Source organism: Topomyia yanbarensis, chromosome 2, assembly GCF_030247195.1.
Source record: "Topomyia yanbarensis strain Yona2022 chromosome 2, ASM3024719v1, whole genome shotgun sequence".
NCBI classification, from domain to species: domain Eukaryota; kingdom Metazoa; phylum Arthropoda; class Insecta; order Diptera; family Culicidae; genus Topomyia; species Topomyia yanbarensis.
In genome coordinates this window covers 371,641,395-371,662,142 of record NC_080671.1, presented here as the reverse complement: position 1 = coordinate 371,662,142, position 20,748 = coordinate 371,641,395, and the positions used below count along the sequence as shown (strand labels likewise).

Sequence of the window (20,748 nt, the reverse complement as noted above, 5' to 3'; positions counted from 1 at the left end):
AATCTCCTAGTACAATGATCTCATCAACCGATTTAGCGTCTTCGAGGATGGTAATAACTGAGCTGCAGTGCGGGTCAACATATTCGATGTTACGAACTCGGTCGGGTGGGACGTACAACGCACACAATTACAACTTACGGTCGCCAAGCTCGATTATCGTCCAGATCTCTTCGAGGCAATCCCAACAAGTCTTCTCAACAACTCGTGCCTTCAAGCTGCGATTAACTGCTACTAATACACCACCTCCAGCTGATTTACGGCTATTGCTAGGGTTCCGGTCGCAACGAAAAACCTCATATCCAGTATCGAGCACCTGACTGGAAAGCGTGTCATCGTTTAACCACGTTTCGACCAAGACGATGATATCAAAACTGTTATCGGAGACTGCAAGGCGATATTCCTCAACGGTTGAATTGATACGTTTGGTAGTATAGTAGCAGCTTGTCTCGTCGTTGTCCAAGGCTGTAAATCGAGTTTTGAGGCAAAAAAGAGCTCACAGAGGCTTTATACTTGCCTGCTATAGGTATGCGGAAGACCACAGTACCGGGACGGCTGCTGGTCGCTGGCTGGAGGGGCTCGACTGTGATGGGGCACTAAGGGCTTCCTCAGGACTGGTGGCAAGTGTGTGTTCCGTTGACTGGGAAAACGGGAAATCAAGGATTGTACTCGGTGCAGTTGGACTAGGTACCACTCATGAAGGCTGCGGGTCGCTGGCATGAAAGGTGGCGTCTGATACCGATAGGAACTTTGCGCAATTGACGGTGAGCTGGGATCGAAGAACATTTCGGTGCTGAAGGTATCCAAATAGATCGATACTTGCCGCAGTATGAAGCTTGGAAGACCCTTTTTCCACTCTCGGGACACACAGAACCGGGACGACTGGTGAACGCTGGCTGCAGTAGCTGGACTGTGGCGGGGGGATCGAGGGCTTCCAATCTTCCATAGTACGGCGGTGCATCCCGGAGTCCGATGTAACCTATTGGCGAAATCTATCCTGTCTCTGCTGGTCGAAGTTAACTTTGAGAACCAGCACTGGCCAAGTGGACACTCTGAGTGCCACGTCCCTTAGTTCACTCGGAAGGAAACAAAATTGAGCTTTATCATATCAGCATCCTTCTTAACCAACAAGATTGCTTTGGGTGTATTGCTTATTTTCAGACATTCTTGGGTCATGGCGACTATATAATCCACTGTATGGCTCGGATCAAGGCGGCTGAGGCAGACCCAGAACTGTTCCCGCTCATCAGCAAGTACCACAGACAGCGGCTGCAGTGACGCGAATAATAGCGTAATTCACGCTACTTCTTTTTGGAGTACGTGGATCCCCCAGAAGTCGTTTGATTGACAGCCCCCTTTGAGCTACAGAACCAGAATTAGCCGAAAAATGTGTCTCAATGCGGTTGGAGAGATTAGACACGACTGCGTTCAGGTTATCTACCGCCTCGCACAATTTTTGGTGTCCACGATGGAAGCAGCGGAATCGGTTTGCTCCATCCACTTGTTGAAACTGCAAGCACAATTGTCGCACAGCTAGTACAAGTTCTTATTAAATACAAACAACAAGTCCAGAGCAGATCGTTGCATGCTAGGAATACAAGTGCGGTGACAAACCGATCCACAATTGCCACGACATGTAATTTTTTCGATCCCAATAACTCTGGATTTGTAACCGGCGTTTCAGTCTGTTTTTAATGAAGAACTCCTTTATGTTCTCTTCTTCCGACATAGACATAAACATAAACAACATAAATGAGTTCTTTATTAAAAAACAGCCTGAAACGCCGGTTCCAAATCTAGAGAAATAAAACATAAACAGTCGAAAATATAGCAAACAGATCCCATTAACAGGAGAGTCACATGTCTTGCAAGCAGAATTCATTGCTACTTTCTATCCGCCTTTTTGACGTGTGGGAAGCACTTTTCGCTACTCGCCTGTGTTGGATTTGGGTGTAAAATTTAGTGGGTGATTCCACAGTGATTTAAACAAAATCACGAGATAAACGAAGAATCACTACAGAAAATCTTTGGTTTTTCGCTTCAAATACACAAACCAATACAAAACTATGTAGGAAATTGGTACGGAGAATAAATATTTTCGACTATAACGGTAATTCACACAAATAAAACACAACGAAAAATCAAAACAGTACAGCGCGTCTGCTTTAAGGGTGTTTTGAAATGATGAACTCTCATTAAACTATTATTTGAATAATAGGTTGTGATCAGCTATTTTCGTCCGCGTTCCTTATCACCTATTTTTATTGAGTTATTCATCCGCAATCCTTGATAATGAATAACCTGGGTAATGCAACTAATTTTTTGCGATCTTATTTTAATTCAATAACTAAGTAGTCTTATTTTATTATATCCAGAATTGCACATATAATGTCATATGTAATTTTGAATGGAATTTTAATTTTATGGCATTGTAAGGGAATACGCATCTACCTGGTGATGCCAGCGGAGCTTGGACTGAGCAAACGAATTTCTTTGTTTATTTAGTGTTTATTTGAGCAACTAGAGAACTAATATACTGGGTATTCAGTGTGCGTAGGGAATACGCATGGTCTTGTCCAAGTGGAAAGATGACTTTTTAATCATGTATGAGGATTGTTAATTGACAATGCGCGAGAAAAATCGAAAATCAGTTGCCAATTTGCGGCAGTCATATCAGCACGAAGAACAAATGTATTATTGTCATTACCATTGGCTTATTTTAGTCCATTAAATCATCAATCAATTGAAATAATTGTTCTCATTGTATTGAGTACTTTCGTATACTGTGGAGTAGTATATGCACTATGATTGTCATGTCAAATACAAAAAAATATGTTATGCTCATGGAGAAATCACCATGAGCATAACATTTTTTAGCTTGGTTATTGAAGTGAATGTAGACAAAACCAGGATCCCCTTCTTTATTTCTTGCATTTGCTCCATTTTATGGGCACATTGTTGTTTTAAATTAAATTAGTTTCTATTCGTTCCTATTGTCTCCAATTTTGTTTTAGTAATTAACATAAAAACACGCGCATGTCATCGGTTATACATTGGACTTACATAATTAGTCGTTTCAGATATTTCAGTCGGGCTTTTTCTATATATTGGTTGAAATGCGCTTCAGTTAGCATAACAACGCACGCAAATAATTATTAAATAAGACTCGACACCTTATTTAAGCTGAGAAACCAATACACAATTGTCATTTCATTTCTTATAATAATAATTGTAAAGCTAGTACACGATAAATAGTGCTTGTATTACGAAATCTTTAATTACACAAACATTAGTATATCTATTTCAATAGATGAATCGAGGCAGTAAAGGTAATAGATTTTCATTATACTGCATTGTTCTTGGAATGTCGTGTTTTGTCGAAATGAAGAAACAAGGAATTGAAAAATCGCTCACATGGCGTTTGATTCAATTAAACATAGGCAACATATCCGACTGTCGGCTGCCCGAAGCTTGTTGCTTGTGTTAAGTTGCTTTTTTTTACAAACCGAGCAATTCCAAATTAATTCAACAAACGATAAATCTATCGTACATTCTCGGCACCCGGCTGCCCAGATCAATGAACACATAATAACACTTCTGAGAGTTTCATAGATCATCGTTTATCAAGATGAATCCAGATTTGTGTAATTCTTTAGTCAATTATACTAACAAAAACTCCTTCCCGAGGCAAACGTGGAGATTCAGAGTTGTACACGGTCTCCATAACAACGTTTGTTACACTAACATTCCTTCCCTTCCCCGATGACTTTAAGGTCGTAGCTGGAGCCGTTATAAATATAGGATTTAGCAACTACGAATTGTACGATCATTATGCTTATGCTCATGCTGAAGAACTATTATTTGATTAATGATTAAAACAAGAAAAACACAATTGGGCTTTTTGGGTGAATGACTGTCAGGTTAAAACCCAAATTAACAATTACAATTACTATTATTGGGCTTTTTATAAGGAAGGCAACAGACATACACAAGAAGGATTTATTCCAACATCAAAGTATCAGTGAAGGCCGACAACAATGACAGGGAAAAGTAAAAAAATCAAACTTGCAGATTATTGGCAAACGGAAGATCACTGTCAGGACATCATGCACCGGATCACTTACTGGTCCTCCTAAAATCTGCAGGGAAAACTAGCATATCAACCAAAAGAGAAAAGATAACTCTATTTGGATATTTATCATGTTTCGACACCAAAGACATGAGCAACGAAGAATTTCTTGACGAGCTGAAAGGTCAAGGAATCACAGCAGTGCGTAGGATCACCAAGCTGCACGAAGGAGTAGTGAGCAATACTCCTCTGGTGGTGATATCTTTTAGTGGCTCAACCCTCCCCGACTACATTTACCTCGGATTGGTACGCACTAGCATCCGGCCCTACTACCCATCCCCCATGCTGTGCTACCGCTGTGGCAAATTTGGGCATGGCACTAGGGTGTGCCCCAACAAGGAAACTTGCTTGAACTGCAGTCTGAACCACCCATCAGCCAAAGATAACCCATGCACCCAAGTCTCGAAGTGTATAAACTGCAGCGGAGAGCACTCAACAAGAGCAAAAGAGTGCCCCAAATACATGGAAGAGGTAGCCATCATTAAAGCGAAAGTTTCACTAAACCTTTCCTTCCCCGAAGCAAGAGCTCTAATAACACAAAAGCGCAAAGGACCAAGTTACGCCGAACAAACCCAGAAAGGCACGGAATCGAAAGACAACGAGAAAGATTCCACTATCGCTAAACTGAAGGCGGAGCTCACTAGGCTAAAGGGCGAAAAGAGCAATCCGCCAAAAGATGACCGGGACGATGAAATATTAAACCTAAAAAACCACCTGGCGGAGGCTGTTCGCCAGCTTAGAATTGCCAAGCAACAACTCACCGAGGTAAGCAGAGCTAACACTTCACCGAAAGTAGAGCAGGGAAACGTCAACAAACTAAACCCGATCACCACGATATCGACCGAATGTAACGTAGTGGCCGCGAAACAACAGCGAGACCCCCGACTTCGTGACGAACGAAAGCAGCAAAGAAATCGTAGCCGAGCAGGCGATGGGGATAAATCCCGAAGCCCTATCGGAAACAAAACAGAGCCAGCACCACCGAAACAACAACGGACAACCCGAGCGAATTCCCGCAACAACAGCCCTTCACTATCCGGACATTTGAACATCTCAGACACCGAAACGACGCAAAACTCCATGCCCCAAGCGTCTTTCGTAATGTCCGACTAGCCATACAACGATCATAGCAACTGGGGATGCCAATAAAAAACAACGAATTCAACAGCAACATAAAACAAAGCCCGCCTGTGTCGACCCTGACCGGGGAAGTTCCGGATACGTCCGACGCACCCCCGGCGGCTGTTGACACAGGACCATTGGAGCACCAGCAGGGAAGTACCTTTAACATCCCCATTAGCATTCGATTTACGCATTCACCATCCATCTCAGGCCAACCAGACAGAAATCCAGAGAATCCACCAACACAGCAATCCCAAACGACGGGAACCACGACCGCCTCCAACGCCCCGCATCTTGCCGGGCCCCAGAGTAGGCGATCTCCCCGCCTGATCCCAAAAATGACACCAGTATCAGGAAAACTAAGCAAACAGCTCCACTGCAACGAGAACCGGTTCAGGTCTCCCGATATCCCCGCACCTGGCGGACCACCGGGAAGAACTCTCAGCCGGGAAACTCCTACTCACCAACAGCAACGAGTACGACGAGACCTCAGCCCGGTTCCCGGTTGCTCTTGGCATCCGGTACGTTTTAGACCATCCAGGAAACCAGTAGTCACCAATCGTGACACCCACTTCCCCGTGCCGGCCCTGACCGGGGACGTTCCGCCTTACAGCGATGCTCCCCCGGCGGCTGCTGGTGCGGGAGGCCCGGGCACATCCCGGGTAAGTCCATATCAACATTCCAACCGACAAGAACAATTCAGCGCCACAAACTCTTTTTCAAGGAATGATCTAACCGCCTTCGTTTGGTTGACCACACGCTTCAGAAAACGATACCAAAACCTACCCGCAACGAAACGCACAAAAACCACCGACGCAACGCCTGCGGACCCCTTGCTCTACCTCCCGCGGTCATTGGAAGGGACGTACGCCAGGCCACCCATCAACAATTGCAACAAAAAATACCCCCTCAACACAAACAAAGCGCACGAAGCCGATAGCTTCCTGTCAAGGGAGAAAGCCTCTTCCCCTGCACCAGCCCTGTCCGCGGATGTACCGGCCCTCACCGACGAGCCTTCGGCGGCTGCTGGTGCAGGGGGCCCGGATCACTACCGGATAAGTCTAACCACACCCTACTCCCACCAAGACCAGTCGTACGGCTCCGAATCATTTCCAGGTAGCTCACCGCGCAGTCCCAACAGCGTCTCAATGACCAGCAGCACCGGCTCAGAATATTCCACGCTAGCCGTCCAGTGGAACATCAACGGCCTAAGGAACAACCTAGGGGACCTACAGAACATAATCGCCGGCACCGAACCACTTTGCCTCGCCATTCAGGAAACCCACTTGCACACCGGCGTTGACCCCACCCCATGGTTCGGAAACAGATACGATTGGGAGACGGCCAGAGGAGACAACAACCACCAAACCATCGGATTGGGCATCAAAGTGGAACTCCTGTCGGTGCACCTCCCCCTCAACACGGAACTAATAGCGGTCGCCAGGAGGATATCAACCCCCATCCGCTGCTCTATTGTATCCATCTACCTACCACAAGGGGTTACCAACATACGAAGCCAACTAACCAGCCTGATCAACCAGGTCCCCGCCCCATTCATCGTCATGGGGGACCTCAACGCCCACCATAAGGCCTGGGGCTCGGACAAGTGCTGCCACCGAGGTAACGAGATCGTCAAACTCATCGAGGAAATCGACGCCGTGATACTAAACGACGGTAGTACCACGTTCATCCGTGGTAACGCCTCCTCCGCCCTCGACGTCACCTTCGCCTCCAGTTCCATCGCTGGGATATGCGGCTGGTCCACGTCCAACGATACCGCCGGGAGTGACCACTTCCCCATCGTGCTACGCATAAATCGCCTCCAACTTAAAACCACCCGACGAAGACGTTGGCTATATGAAAACGCCGACTGGGATGCCTACGACGCTGCCATACAGTCCCACCTTGTTCGAGACCGTACGTACTCACTTGTCGACCTATCAGAAACTATCGTCAACGCAGCGAAAGAAACCATCCCCCGAACAAGCGGGGTACCACCACACCGTGCCGTGCACTGGTGGAATTCGGAAGTGGCCGCTGCCGTCAAAGCTCGCCGGAAAGCTCTCCGCACCTTACAAAAAACACCGCCCAATCACCCCCTTCGGGACCAAAGAGCGGACAACTTTAGAACGCTCCGAAACGCTGCGAGGAAAACAATCCAAACGGCTAAAGAAACCAGCTGGAGGAACTTCGTGGACGGTATCCACACGGACTCCTCAACCACGGAGCTGTGGAGACGGGTCAACGCGCTCAGTGGCAAACGTCGGCAAAATGGCTACTCTTTAGCGGTCAACAACACCATCATTACTGACCCAGAGGAAATCGCGAACAAGATAGGCTGCCACTTCGAAACGTTATCCGCCGACAAAGCCCTGCCAGCCGCATTCGCTCAGAAAAAAAGCAGACTCGAAGCCTCCCCTACGACCTTCACGCCAGACTCCGCAGCCACCTACAACAGACCCTTTACCGGAGCGGAACTTGCCGTCGCTCTCACTAACGCACGAGGAAAGTCCGACGGCCCTGACAGGATTGGTTACCCGATGCTTAGGCATCTTCCGCCTGGAGGCAAAAGAGCCCTCCTAGACTCTTTTAACACTATCTGGGAACGCGGGTCCTTCCCAGAGGAATGGAAACTGGCCCACGTAGTCCCCATTCCTAAAAAATGCCAGGGTACCCGTGCCCCCAGCGACTTCAGGCCAATCAGCCTGCTGTCATGCACCGCTAAGACACTGGAGAGGATGGTAAACCGGCGACTGACTACGTGGCTGGAAGACGAGAAACTACTCGACCCACGCCAATTCGCTTTCCGGAAGGGATTCGGCACCGGGGCCCACCTGGGCTCGCTCGGCGAGGTACTAGACAGAGCAAGGTCCGAAGGCATCCACGCCGATATTGCCATACTCGACATAGCAAAAGCTTACAACACAGTCTGGCGCGAAGGCGTCCTTCAACAACTCCAACGATGGGGCATACAGGGGAACCTAGGCGTCTTCATCCAAAATTTCCTAACCAACCGCCGCTTTCGGGTATGCATAGGCGGCACACTCTCCGACGAATTCCGCGAGGCCAACGGAGTGCCACAAGGATCGATACTAGCCGTGACCCTCTTCTTAGTGAGGATGAATTCGCTCTTCACCGCGCTACCCGGGGGCGTCTATGTCTTCGTGTACGCGGACGACATCATATTGGTAGCTCTCGGGAAGACGATCCCGCGCACAAGAATATCGCTGCAGGCCGCCGTCAACGCAGTCGGCCGATGGGCACTCGCCACCGGATTCAACATCGCCGCCACCAAGTGTGCCATTACACACTGCTGCAGCACATATCACCCAGCCAACGCTCGTCCAATCCGCCTCAACGGTACAGTAATTCCGTTCCGAAAGGAACCGGTCGCCCTCGGGATCACCCTCGACCGGAAACTGACAATGATACCTCACTTCCGGCGACTGAAAAAAGACTGCCAGAGCAGAAAGCGACTAGTCCGGACCATTTGCGCCCACCACCCCAAAAACAACCGCCGAGCAGCGCTTAACGTCGTGCGATCTCTTATCCACAGCAGAATCTTCTACGGGATCGAGATGACTTGCCGGAACCTAGACGGACTCTCCGACATCCTCGGGCCCTTATACCACGGAGCGGTGCGGCTAGCCTCCGGTCTACTACCGAGTACCCCGGCCGAAGCTGCCTGTGTAGAGGCAGGAGTTCTACCCTGCCGCTGGGAAACAGCCAGGGTGGCCTTCAGAAGAGCACTAAGCTTCCTGGAGAAAACTTCGGGCGACGAGTGCCCCCTTCTCACCACCGCCTCCAACCTGCACCAGGAGTTTACCAGCAACGACCTCCCACCCATCGCTCGTCTACACCGGGTGAGACCGCGGGCCTGGTACGACCCCGGACCCAACACCGACGACAGCCTTGCTCGCACTATAAAAGTCGGCGATCACCCCAGCAGCATACTAGTTAAATATAGACAGCTAATTAACCGAAGATATTCACATCACACTAAAATCTTCACCGACGGTTCCAAAGCGAACGACGGTGTAGGAGCGGGGATCAGCGGCTTGGGGAACGGGCTCTCCTTCCGCCTACCTCCCTCCTGCTCAGTTTTCTCAGCGGAAGCGGCCGCCATTGCAGTGGGAATGATAAAAAGACCCACCGATACACCGACGGTCATCTTGACAGACTCGCTCTCGGTCCTGAGGGACGTCGCTAGCGGGACCTCCAAACATCCCTTCGTTCAGGCCATCGAGACACTTCGAGACCCATTGGTTACAATCTGCTGGGTTCCGGGTCACAGCGGCATCAAGGGTAACACAGACGCCGACCGATTAGCCCTCATCGGCAGACGGGCCCGGACCCGGCTCCCTAATGAGACTCCAACCATAGACATCATCAGGGAATTCAACATCAGCTTGCAGAACGGATTCACCAACCACTGGCGGAGTTCTCGAAATCACACCCAAAAAATCAAAGGGTCAGCCGACACCTGGACCGACCGAGACAGCCAGAGGGAACAAAAAATACTCTCCCGACTCCGCGTGGGGCACACACGAGTAACCCACGCACACACCGTGTCCAGCGAGTCCGTCCCAGAATGTGCCTCCTGCAACACCCGGCTCACCGTCGAACACCTGCTGTGCAACTGCCGAGAACTGGAGGACCTACGGCGTCAGTACGGCCTGACTGGTTCGATACGGGACACCCTATCCAACGACCCGGTTCGGGAGGAGGCACTCCTCCTCTTCCTAAAGGACGCCGGCCTATACGACAGCATCTAAACAATAAAATGAATTACGCAAACAAAATGAAATGTAACGTATAATTATGAATTGTAATCTCGCTTTATTTCATGGGCGAATGACCTATAGGTTAAAGCCCCAATAAACAATAACAATAACAATTTATCATGTTTAAAAATATGTGTATGAGAGACATATTGGGGAGATCGACGATAGCCAGCACATCTCGGACTGGAACGAGGCCGAAGAGAATCCTTTAACAGAGATCTGACGCTAAAACACTAGGCGCACGACCAGACAACATGTTTAATGTCGTGATAACCGTCACCACAAGCGCAGAGACCGCTCCCCTTGACCCCAATACGCCAGAGATGCACATCTAACATATAATGATTGAACATGACTCATCCAGATATCACCCTAATGAAGCTACGACCCTTATCCATTCTCTTGTACGAAGGTTTGCCGATACTTTTGGGATCCCTTATCGTTTATCGTTCCACGAAATTTGCCAATGCTTCCTATGACGGGAAATACTGAAAAACTCGTTGAAGCTATACAATCTTTCATAAATATCGCCGTCTAATGAGTAAGTGGCCGCCTTCTCATTACCCGGAAAAGAGCATTGCAAAAAACCCAAGCTAAGATAATCTGAAGTGATTTTTCAGATAAAGCACTCAGGAGCTTGCAGGTTTCCCCAGGAAATGCAAGGAGTGCTTTGCCGAAATTCTTGCTGCCATGCATTCCGATCAAAGGTTGAATCGAATACACAACCTAAGGTCTAGCCACCAGACGAAACATTATTTCTCTCGTTGTTGCGTCGACGAATTGGTGCCAATATCTGCGTTTTTTATTTTCCATCAAGTTTTTCATTTGCGTTTCTAACGTCGCGTATATTCGAAAATATTCAGATGATCTGCCGTTCAAAAAGTCCTTATTGGACTTTTACGCACAGAATTAGGCCAGTAAAAACCTTGTAGTCTTCCACCGGATTCGATTGTTGCTGGATATGGTGGACGTGCCGTTCTTTCAATCTAATTGTAGCAAAGTTAAGTATGTACAATGAACAATTTACCGCGTTTTGGTGCGCTGATGGAGTAGGAATTCGTGTCATTTCTACCGTATTCAAGATGGCCATATCGAAAATGTCGCAAATATCATGCAGTGAGTTCAATCGTTTATTATCGTGAATACAACTCCATGGCATAATGTGGGAGATGAAGTCTTCTAGAAGAATTGACAAGTGACGACTTCAATACCTGCTACCGAGCTTAATTCGATTAAAAGAATAGTGTTTTCTCGGTCCTGACGAATAATTTTAAATTTGTGGAAGTTGAAATCTACGTCGGAAGTTAACCAGGTTGCTTTTTAAATGTTTCAAAGAATCAATGATACTTCTGCAAACAGTGATCAAAACGGTGACTTTGCTCGATAAATTAACCATTGAAGGATACGATCACTCTAGGAGGGCCATTTGGTAGAAAAAATGCTTCCAAAGTACTCTCACTGTTAAATGTTTTCAATATATGGTCAGGGATATCAATTGTTTCATTTGTCCTGTACTATGTTGAATCTCTGGCTGAAATATAGGGATATTTGGGGTTTTGATGTCCCATGTGAAAATTCCTGTTAGTTTCTAAAATTTCCGAGACTAGGAGCCCATTTGAAGGCCCATCAAGGAACACCCTCAGGCATTTATAAGGAAGTTTGGGAGAGGAAATGCTTTTTCTCTCTCGAAAATTTATAGGCACATTAGCAGATGTTCCCTTAATGGGATTGTCACTGTTAAGTGAACAAGGGAGCGTTGGAACTAGTCGTGGCTGGTGGCGTAGCCCTCGCATTTCTTTTCAAAGCGTTCTTTTTAACAGCAAGTTTCAGTTTTTCTCCGCATAATTTGTACACGGGAGATCACGTGGAGTCTCTCCACAGTAGGAAAACTTTCCATGATTCTCTCCGAATTTTCCACCCAGTGCCTTGTTTGTACAATGAGTAGCCCAATTGTTTGCAACGACGATAGTTCATGCTACGCGACATACAAGGTAGACGAGTCCGGTTCAAAGGTACTGATGGAAAATAAGCTGCCTACTTATATTTCTCGATTTTTGCTGATTCCAATTGCTCGCAATCTAGACTGTAGCAAAGGGTTCATGAAAGACCCAACCCCATACTTCACCAGATATTCGCAATTTAGTCCCCTATCGTGGAGTACACCGTTAATTTCTGCTTCTCGGGCGGGCATGTAGACAAGATACTTCTTCGTACACGACCGATTGTGCTTTAGTTAGATCACGCGATATCTCGATGATATTAATTGGCTTGCGTTTGGCTCAGGAGTTGGTTGCGTCAGATGGATATAATTTGTCTCGAATAGGAGACCGGTAGCATTATTTTTGCCATCAGGGAAATATTCAAATCGACTTCCATTGAGCCTGAGGAGATGTCAGCCGTCGGAGATGCCTTCTATTTATCCAACACTACTTTGTGGGCTTCACTACCTGCGAAAAGAAGATTTTATCAGAGGGACGGGTTTTTCTTCGCATATTTTTTAAAGAATGAAGATACCGTTACCAAAGAATCTTTCCAAATAGCCACAGCTATAGTCTGGGAATTTTTGCTTTCACTTACATACGCGATGTCTGAACATTCGTCACTATGGTTAGAAATCAATCGGAGAACAACAACACGAACCAGAGCAAAACAAAAAATGAATCTTCTCGGTCGAGATCTAACACGATTATGACGAGTTAATCTGAACAAACGCTTTGCGAATGATTTTATGTGTTTGTAATGCAAGAATTAAAATCAAACCAAAATTTTAGGGTAGTTTTATACATATATTTACTTTAAAAATCAAAAGAAAAATTAATCGATAGAGCCTTGAGTGTAAAATTGAACGCATTTTCGCTTGATGCCCTCCATCAAAGTCTTTACGGTGTCATTCGGTACCAGTTTCTCAGTGTTTTTCCATTTTCTTAACATTTCCTTCTCGTCTTTGACTGTCTTCTTGCTCTTCCGAAGTTCCCGCTTCATCATTGCCCAGTACTGCTCCACTGGGTGCAGCTCCGGACAGTTTCGCGGATTCATGTCCTTTGGAACAAAATGGACAGAATTGGTCTCATACCACTCCAGGACACTTTTAGAATAGTGGCATGATGCCAAATCTGGCCAAAATAGCGGAGCTTCGTCGTGCAAAAGGCGCTTCTCGAGGCACTCAGATTTGTAGATCTTGCCATTTACTGTGCCCTTTGTCACGAAAGGCTCACTCCTCAGTCCGCAAGAGCAGATGGCCTGCCAAATGAGATATTTGGAGGCGAACTTCGACATTTTCTTCTTCTTAAGTTTGTCGTCCACATGGAACTTGCTGTTTCCGGTGACAAACTCCAACCACGGAATTTGCTTAAAGTCGGCTTTTAGCCGTCGATTGTTGCCGCTCATCGCGGTTTGGGAAGTTCTGTACCTTGTATGTATGTAGTCCAGCTCTCTTCTTTGCATTCTGGACATAGCTCTGCGACATGCCGATCTTTTTAGCCAAATCATGGCTTGAGACGTTGGGATTTGATTTAATCATCCGCTTCACCTTTTCCTCCGTCTTTTTTTCTCCGGTCCCGGTTTTCTTCCAGCTCCTTTGCCGTGGTCCAACGTCAACCGCTCCTGGAACCGCTTCAACACTCTGGAGATGGTTGAATGGTGAATGTTCAACATTTTCCCCAACTGCCGGTGCGACAGGTCAGGAAATTCCAGGTGTTTAGAAGGATTTGTTCTCTCGACTCGCGTTGGTTCACCTCCATTTTCGTTGAATCGAAAAACACGACTTCGAGTTTGACAGCATGTAAACAATACACATCAATGAGAAAGTGTGCAAAATTTGGTTGATTTTTACACAATGGTAAAAAAGTTATGCCCTTTTGAATGTGTCGCAATAATTTCGTGTTCGCCCTTTAACATACAGACGCCTGATCCCTTCGCGATCATCCACACACACCTTGCGCCCGCAATCTCACAAACAGGATAATGCCCAGAGGACAAAATGAACGTTTTAGCACTTATGCTTTACAAATTACAAACGCGGTCTCAAGAGTGAGCCTACAAACGCCCGTGTTCGCGTGATCATGAATCGGTTACTTCCGGAAGTCCCTACTCTCGGCCTTAGCAGCCTAGATCCATGCCTTCAGTTGAACCATTTAAAAAATGATGCTCATATCCACTGGACAACACATTCCACGGTGACATGATAGCAAACTCTAGTGATATGGAAGAAGTTACTCTCTTCTAGCATCTGAACCGTACACCGAAAATTATAAAATAAAATCGGTTAAAAAATCGAATTTATACACGCAACACGTTAACGTACAAACGCTCGAGTCGTTCACAATGACACACGTGATCCTGAAGTCCCTACGCCCGCACATATCTGAGCCGTACAATAAATATCACATTCAAAATTTCGGTCCGCTGCAATTAGAATCAGGAATCAGAATGTATTGGCTCAAATGGCACGTTTCCTGTACATAGTCGGGGATTTGTGCCTGCTCTCCTACAGCTCCAGTAGGACAAATTTGAAAAAATAACCTTAAGAATAAGCCTTAAGTCCAATTTTTATGGCAACAATGTAGTCGTTTTCAAGATATTTTAGATTTTTTAAACAAAAAGAAACAATTTGTGAAATTGCGACTTTTTCATAAGTTGTTCACGTTTCTCTAGCAAAGACAACAGATTTCCTATACCTATACCTATACGTTCGTTTAAAAAAATGGTCTAGAGTCATAATATAAAACGGACACAATTGCTAAGATTCGTTCGAATCTCATGAAATTCTTTTTTGAGAAATACGTTATTAATAGGTTATAAAGTAAATGACTTCAAGTCCATATTCCTTGAATTTCGTAGATGTCTTACCATACCACGATATCTAAAATCGATGAATAGACCTATGGGCCCTATTCCATAAAAATTTAAAGATTGTTTATTAACCAATTTATGTATTCAAAACCGCTTGTACCACTATAGGAGCACATGTACCAATAGTGGTGCAATAGCTAATTTCATTTTTTATTGTTGCAAATCCCATTGATTTCTTATGGGACTTGCAACTATAGGTACATTAGATCAACTACAGGTGCAAGGGAGCTCAAAAATCGAAGAAATTTTTTTTTTCAATAGTTATTTGATCAAATTTTAAGGATAACAGTTTTATTGTCGCATGATTTTAGTGTGATGAACCAATAAAAAAATATTTGGTTATGGTTTGTACCTTAGATAGGCGTATAACCCACTACTGCAACACACCTCAACTATAGGAGCACCAACCCTATATATTTCGAATTAGTTATTGGAAAGGCGTTTCGAGTTCCTCTCATCAGAATCCGACACTAACTTAGTGACAGGACTAAGCTAGAGTTGAATTGACACTAGTTCCAAAAAAAAGTGAAATACAATTTATGTTTCTGAGTATACCCCTATTCCTGCGTGATGCCCGCAAGAAAAGTAGTTAGCGTACAACCGGTGCTAGCTTAGTCCAGTCACTAAGTTTATGTTGGATTCTGAAACGCTTGTCTGATAACTAATTTAGTTTTAGGTTTGGCCACAAGCCTTTACGCGCAAATTTGGTTTAAAATGTGGTCCTTGTGGAGAAAAAATATTTTTTCCTTAAATTTTCTCCACTGAGGAGTAATATAGCACAATGCATATTTCAAAACAAATTGAATGCGCCTTTCATTTGAAACTATGTTGTTAGGATTGATTCAGCCATTTCTAGGTAATTGTCATCGCTATTTGTGCACATACATACAAACACGGTGAAGGGCCAGGTTTTCATAATTTTAAAAACAGAATGTTTCTAACCAGCATGTAACGCTTCACATTGTGTGCGTCGTTTGGGGCGAAGTAATGTTGACATTTTTGCTGCCATTGACTTGATTGGCTTTTATCACTGAACGCGTCATATGTTCTAAATTTGTTATTGTTTGCGAGACTCGTTACTTCGCATTATGCAAATATTCGCTTGTCGGTTCTCATCAAATGCACCACTAAATCCACATTCCAAGACTTATCTCTCGATCGCGGTACGGTTCACTTCTATAGTAGAAACTTCCTTTGGCATTCATTTGCTGTGCGCACTTCCTCCCTTCGGCTCCGTCGCAATCAAGAAGAAGATGGTGCGCGGTGGCGTCTCGCTGATGTGTACTAAAAGGTACTCTGAGAGCTGCTTGCACGATTTCTATCGACCGTCCTCCGTTGGCGTTGGCTGGCCAGTCGTCAGGCCCGTAGCCAGGAGTTTATTTCGGGAGGGGCTTAAAAAATTATTGTATAAAGCTTTTTTATTTCGATTATACAGGTTTTAACCTTATGGTTATTCGCCTCTTTTTGGGTTAGAAAATTTCTTTAGAAAAATTTCTAAGCCTACATGTGCGGGATTGATGAACGAACCGTGATGAGCTGCGTAAAAGGTAATCAATTTACCAACTACGCTTTACCCGCCCCTGCATAAAGCTTTTAGTTCTAATTACTTCATATTGTCACTAGAAACTAAACGAAATTTTGAAAAGTTCTTAATGAAAACAAAGCCAAATCTAAGACAATCCATGTTCTTTGTCACAAGAAAGGCTATAGTACATCAACGAATTATTGATGTTTAATTTGATTTTTAATATTTATTTTTATTTACAAGTTACAATTTACTCTCGTTGCAGCAATGGATATTCTAGAGTTCTCAGTATTTATGCGCTAACCGAATATGACAATCCTTGACGGTGCTGGAAAACGCAAGGTGTTCTAAGCTACACGTTTAAAAGGTGTAGATGACGCTAAATCGAAATGAGTAGAAAAATATCCATAAAATGTTCGATCGAAGAGAATGTCGAAATTTGCACAAAATCTTCTGATTTAGCAAACGAATTGTAGATGGTTCAACTTCTATTTTCTTGATCTGGCGTCCTGTAACTATTACCAGTTCTAATGCATCATGCTAACATAATTTTTTGGCATACCCCAGTTAGGAAGGAGGATCTTTGGTGATCAATAGGATCAAAATATATGGGTCATTCCACGTCTGATTTACAATCAAAATTTGAATTCCTTCCATTTTTTTCTTGCATTCATTAGTTAAAGTAATTGACACGTATTTTTTATTTTGGCTAAATATGATTTTTTTTTTCAAGTTATTAGTTTTTGAACTTTTGAAGTTTATAACATTGAACATTTTTCAATCACTTATAACTCGGAAACGATTCGATATATGGAAAAAAATATTAAATAAAAAAGTTGTGAGCTTACTGAAAAAATAGCAATTTCTTTTTGTTATATAACTTATGAAATTTGCAATTGTTTGAACCAAATTTAATTTTTTGAAGCTGGACCAATTTTTTACTTATTATTTTCTTTAAATATTAAAAATCATGTTAAAATAATTGTGCAAAAATTTGGGAGTGGATATCAAAATACTTTGCAAGATATTACAATTATAAACTTAAAACAAGGCAATTTTACACCAAACGCCTAGTGATAGGCCTATTGTAATTGAAATATCTCGTAAAATACTTCGAATTTCTTTCTGAAATTTGTACACAATCTTCTCGATATAATTATAAATTATTTGAAAAAGCTAAAAAGATTTTTTTGGCTCCACCCTGAAAAAAATTTGTTACTAATATTTGCATAATACATACATTATTTAACAAAAACAAATATTACAAAAAAAATCCGCCGAGATCTTCCGAAAACGCAGCTTTTATTATTTAATGCTTTTTTCCAGAAATCTAATAGTTTCTCAGTTATGAGGGAATGAAAAATGTCCAATTCTATTAAATTTATAAAACTTTAAAAAATCACTATATTATTAAAAGTCGATATTTGTATGTATGTGATTTATGGACTCCCAAACGGCTTAACCAATTGCCGTAAAAATTTATGCATAGTAGGAATTTGTTATGGAGCGTGTTTGTGTGCTATTGGTGGGGATTTTCTGCCTACAAGAAGGCGCTTCGGAACAAATTATGGTTTCCTCCTACTTCGTTGAAAGTCGCATCAACGTGCGATGGGTATTAGCTAGTACTTTATAAAGTTCAAAAACTCATAACTTGACAAAAAAAGTCAAATTCAGCCAAAGTAAAAAAATCGTGTCTATAATTTTCAGCTAAAGAGTGCAAAAAAATTGAAGGAAACTAAAATTATAGTTGTAAATCGTGGAATGACTCGCATTCTGCAAATTTAAGACTTTTTTGGGGGTATTCTCATGTCAAAAGCAAATATTTTCTAAAGTCCCCCGAAATCAAATTTATTTTGATTACATAACTATAATAAGAAGATTATGTGAAAAATTCAGAATGGAACTCGAAGTGTTACGAGACATTTCAGTTATAACAGGCCTTTCGCTGGGCGTTTAGTGTAAAATTGCCATGTTTTATGTTTATAATTGTAATATCTCGCAAAGAATTCCACTGCCAAATTTTTACACAATCTTTTTAACACGATTTTAATACTTAAATAAAATAATAAATAAAAAATTTGGTCCAGCCTTAAAAAAATTCAATTTGTTTCAAGTAATTGCAAATTTCATAAGTTATATAACAAAAAAATTGTGATTTTTTTTGGTAAGCTTATTTGAAAACGCAACTTTTTTATTTAATATTTTTTTCCATATATCGAGTTGTTTCCGAGTTATCAGTGATTGAAAAATGTTCAATTTTATAGACTTCAAAAGTTCAAAAGCAAACAACTTGAAAAAAAATATAATATTTAGCCAAACCAAAAAATACGTGTCAATTATTTTTAGCTAAAGAATGTAAGAAAACAGTTTGGAAGATGCTTGACGTTTATATTAAGCGCACATTGCTCTAATCTATTACAGAAATTCAATTTGCGTATGATTTAACTAACTTTCTTTGTTCAGGCCAATATCTAGCATAAAATGAGTTTTGTTAGATACCATTACTAGCGATAAATGTTAATTTTGGGACAGTTTTTGTACTCAGTTTTCTATGAAACTTCTAATTTTTTATTATACAATTCGTTTACTTGAGTCGGTTCAATGCATTAGTTAAATGAAGCCTTGAGTCTTTAATATATTTCCACGATGTAAACAATGAAAATGATAAAACGCTAATGGTTGTCCAACAGATCTCGTGCGATTGACCTGTTTACTGATTGAGAAATATTTTTCATAACCAACCGCGTCTTGGTGGTCGTTCATATCTATCTTGTACACTTCCGTATTATTATCGTGGTAACTGCTATGGACATGGCAGTTCGCGAATATCTGATTTAATTTTTGTTTTGTCCCCTTACGGGCCACCAGTGTCGACTTCCTCAATGATGATGCTGACTGTTAATTTTGAGATACTAGACGCAGTTTTTGCCGTCAATATTATATGAACAGCAGCCACAAATTTGGCAATTGTTTGTTTTTCAGGTAATCGTATTGGAGACTATGGATGTGCAAAGATGTAACATGTATGATGATATTATCGCATTGCGTTTTGTGCGTGCAGGGTCAGCTAGGACGAAATCCTAGCTGACCCTACCCGTCTAATTCCTAGATGAGTCCTTTATAATAAATTACATTTTTTCCAAATGTGACAGGAATCTTTTAATGGCCACGGTTCAAAGAAGTTAAGTTTGTTTATTGGGGCTTTAACCTCCTGGTCGTTCGCCCGCGGTTCAAGTAAGAGGTATCAGATCTTGTAGCCGAACATTGATTTTCTCATCATCCATATATATGAGAATCAACCACGTGTTACAAGTTGCAAAATGACTGGTTTCGCCTAGGCTAATTTGTTGAATAACATAAGTACTGAATGCCTGACAAGGTAGAACTCGTTAAAGGCGATGTTCGTAAGCATAACCTCTATTTTCACCTTCAGCAAATATTCCCCATCATGAAATTCGGTTATGCAAAAATTCCAGAAGTCAATAGCCTCCACGTTTGGCTGGAGCACCATTTCTTGCTTCTACGATTCAATCATCCGACGGATCACCCCAGCAAGAATTAAAGTAACAGTTTCTTTTGTTCTTCCGACGAGTCACACAATATGAAAGGAAGTGTGGTATCAGACTCGGCATACTGAGTAGATATCGTGACCGATGTCTTCGGTGGCTCGAAATAGCAATCTTCCTCACCATTCTCCCATTAATTTGTTGAAACCAAACAAGATACAATTTTTTTACGAGTTACCGAAAAACATGTTGCTTCTTAAATTTATTTTTGAAAAGTTTCGGGGGGGGGTTTAGCCCCCTAGCCCCCCCTCTGGCTACGTGCCTGCCAGTCGTCGGCGAACGATTCGGATGTCGTGATTAGCATGTGACGTCTATGATTAAATAATGATCACTGTTTGTGCTCGATCTTATTCCCACTTCGGTGTCCACTAGACCCGCCATCTACACAGTGGATGGACCCGCTCCTCCACACAACGCCACCCACAGAGAGAGAGGGGATTAATTGATTTAATTCACCCGCTAGTGCGCACCGACATTCGATATAATTAAATTTCATCATGTGCGCAGACTTTGCCGAACGTTAGATATAGGTAAGCGTGTGAAAAAAAACTAACATGAAATCACGAGACATGTTCCAAGCGAAATCCTTTTTTGAGACGGAGGTTGTTTATCATTTTCATCGTACTGAAGAGCTATGCAACCGAAAGTGTTCGTGACCTACCGCAATTTTTGTCTTCGTACATCAGCCGCTGAATTAGAGTCGATCTTGGCTAATTTAATTAAGCTAGACTGCTGGCTGAGGGTTTCGTAACGGTGTCAAAACTGAGGAAGTTT

The 20,748-nt window shown here is 43.2% G+C and overlaps 2 protein-coding genes across 2 annotated transcripts in view; both read left to right on the top strand.

The window, feature by feature from the left end:
* The window catches only part of LOC131684531 (solute carrier family 22 member 21), a 240,834-nt gene that overhangs the window by 19,702 nt on the left and 200,384 nt on the right, over positions 1–20,748 (top strand). The gene's annotated exons all lie outside the window — the stretch shown is intronic.
* LOC131680754 (uncharacterized) lies at positions 5,266–10,023 on the top strand. Its single transcript, XM_058961463.1, has one exon. The coding sequence runs from the start codon at positions 5,266–5,268 to the stop codon at positions 10,021–10,023; it is 4,758 nt and encodes a 1,585-aa protein (XP_058817446.1).

What these genes read in the sequence shown, in the direction of transcription:
- LOC131680754 (XM_058961463.1), top strand. Translation starts at nt 5,266, where the DNA reads ATGCCAATAAAAAACAACGAATTCAACAGCAACATAAAACAAAGCCCG.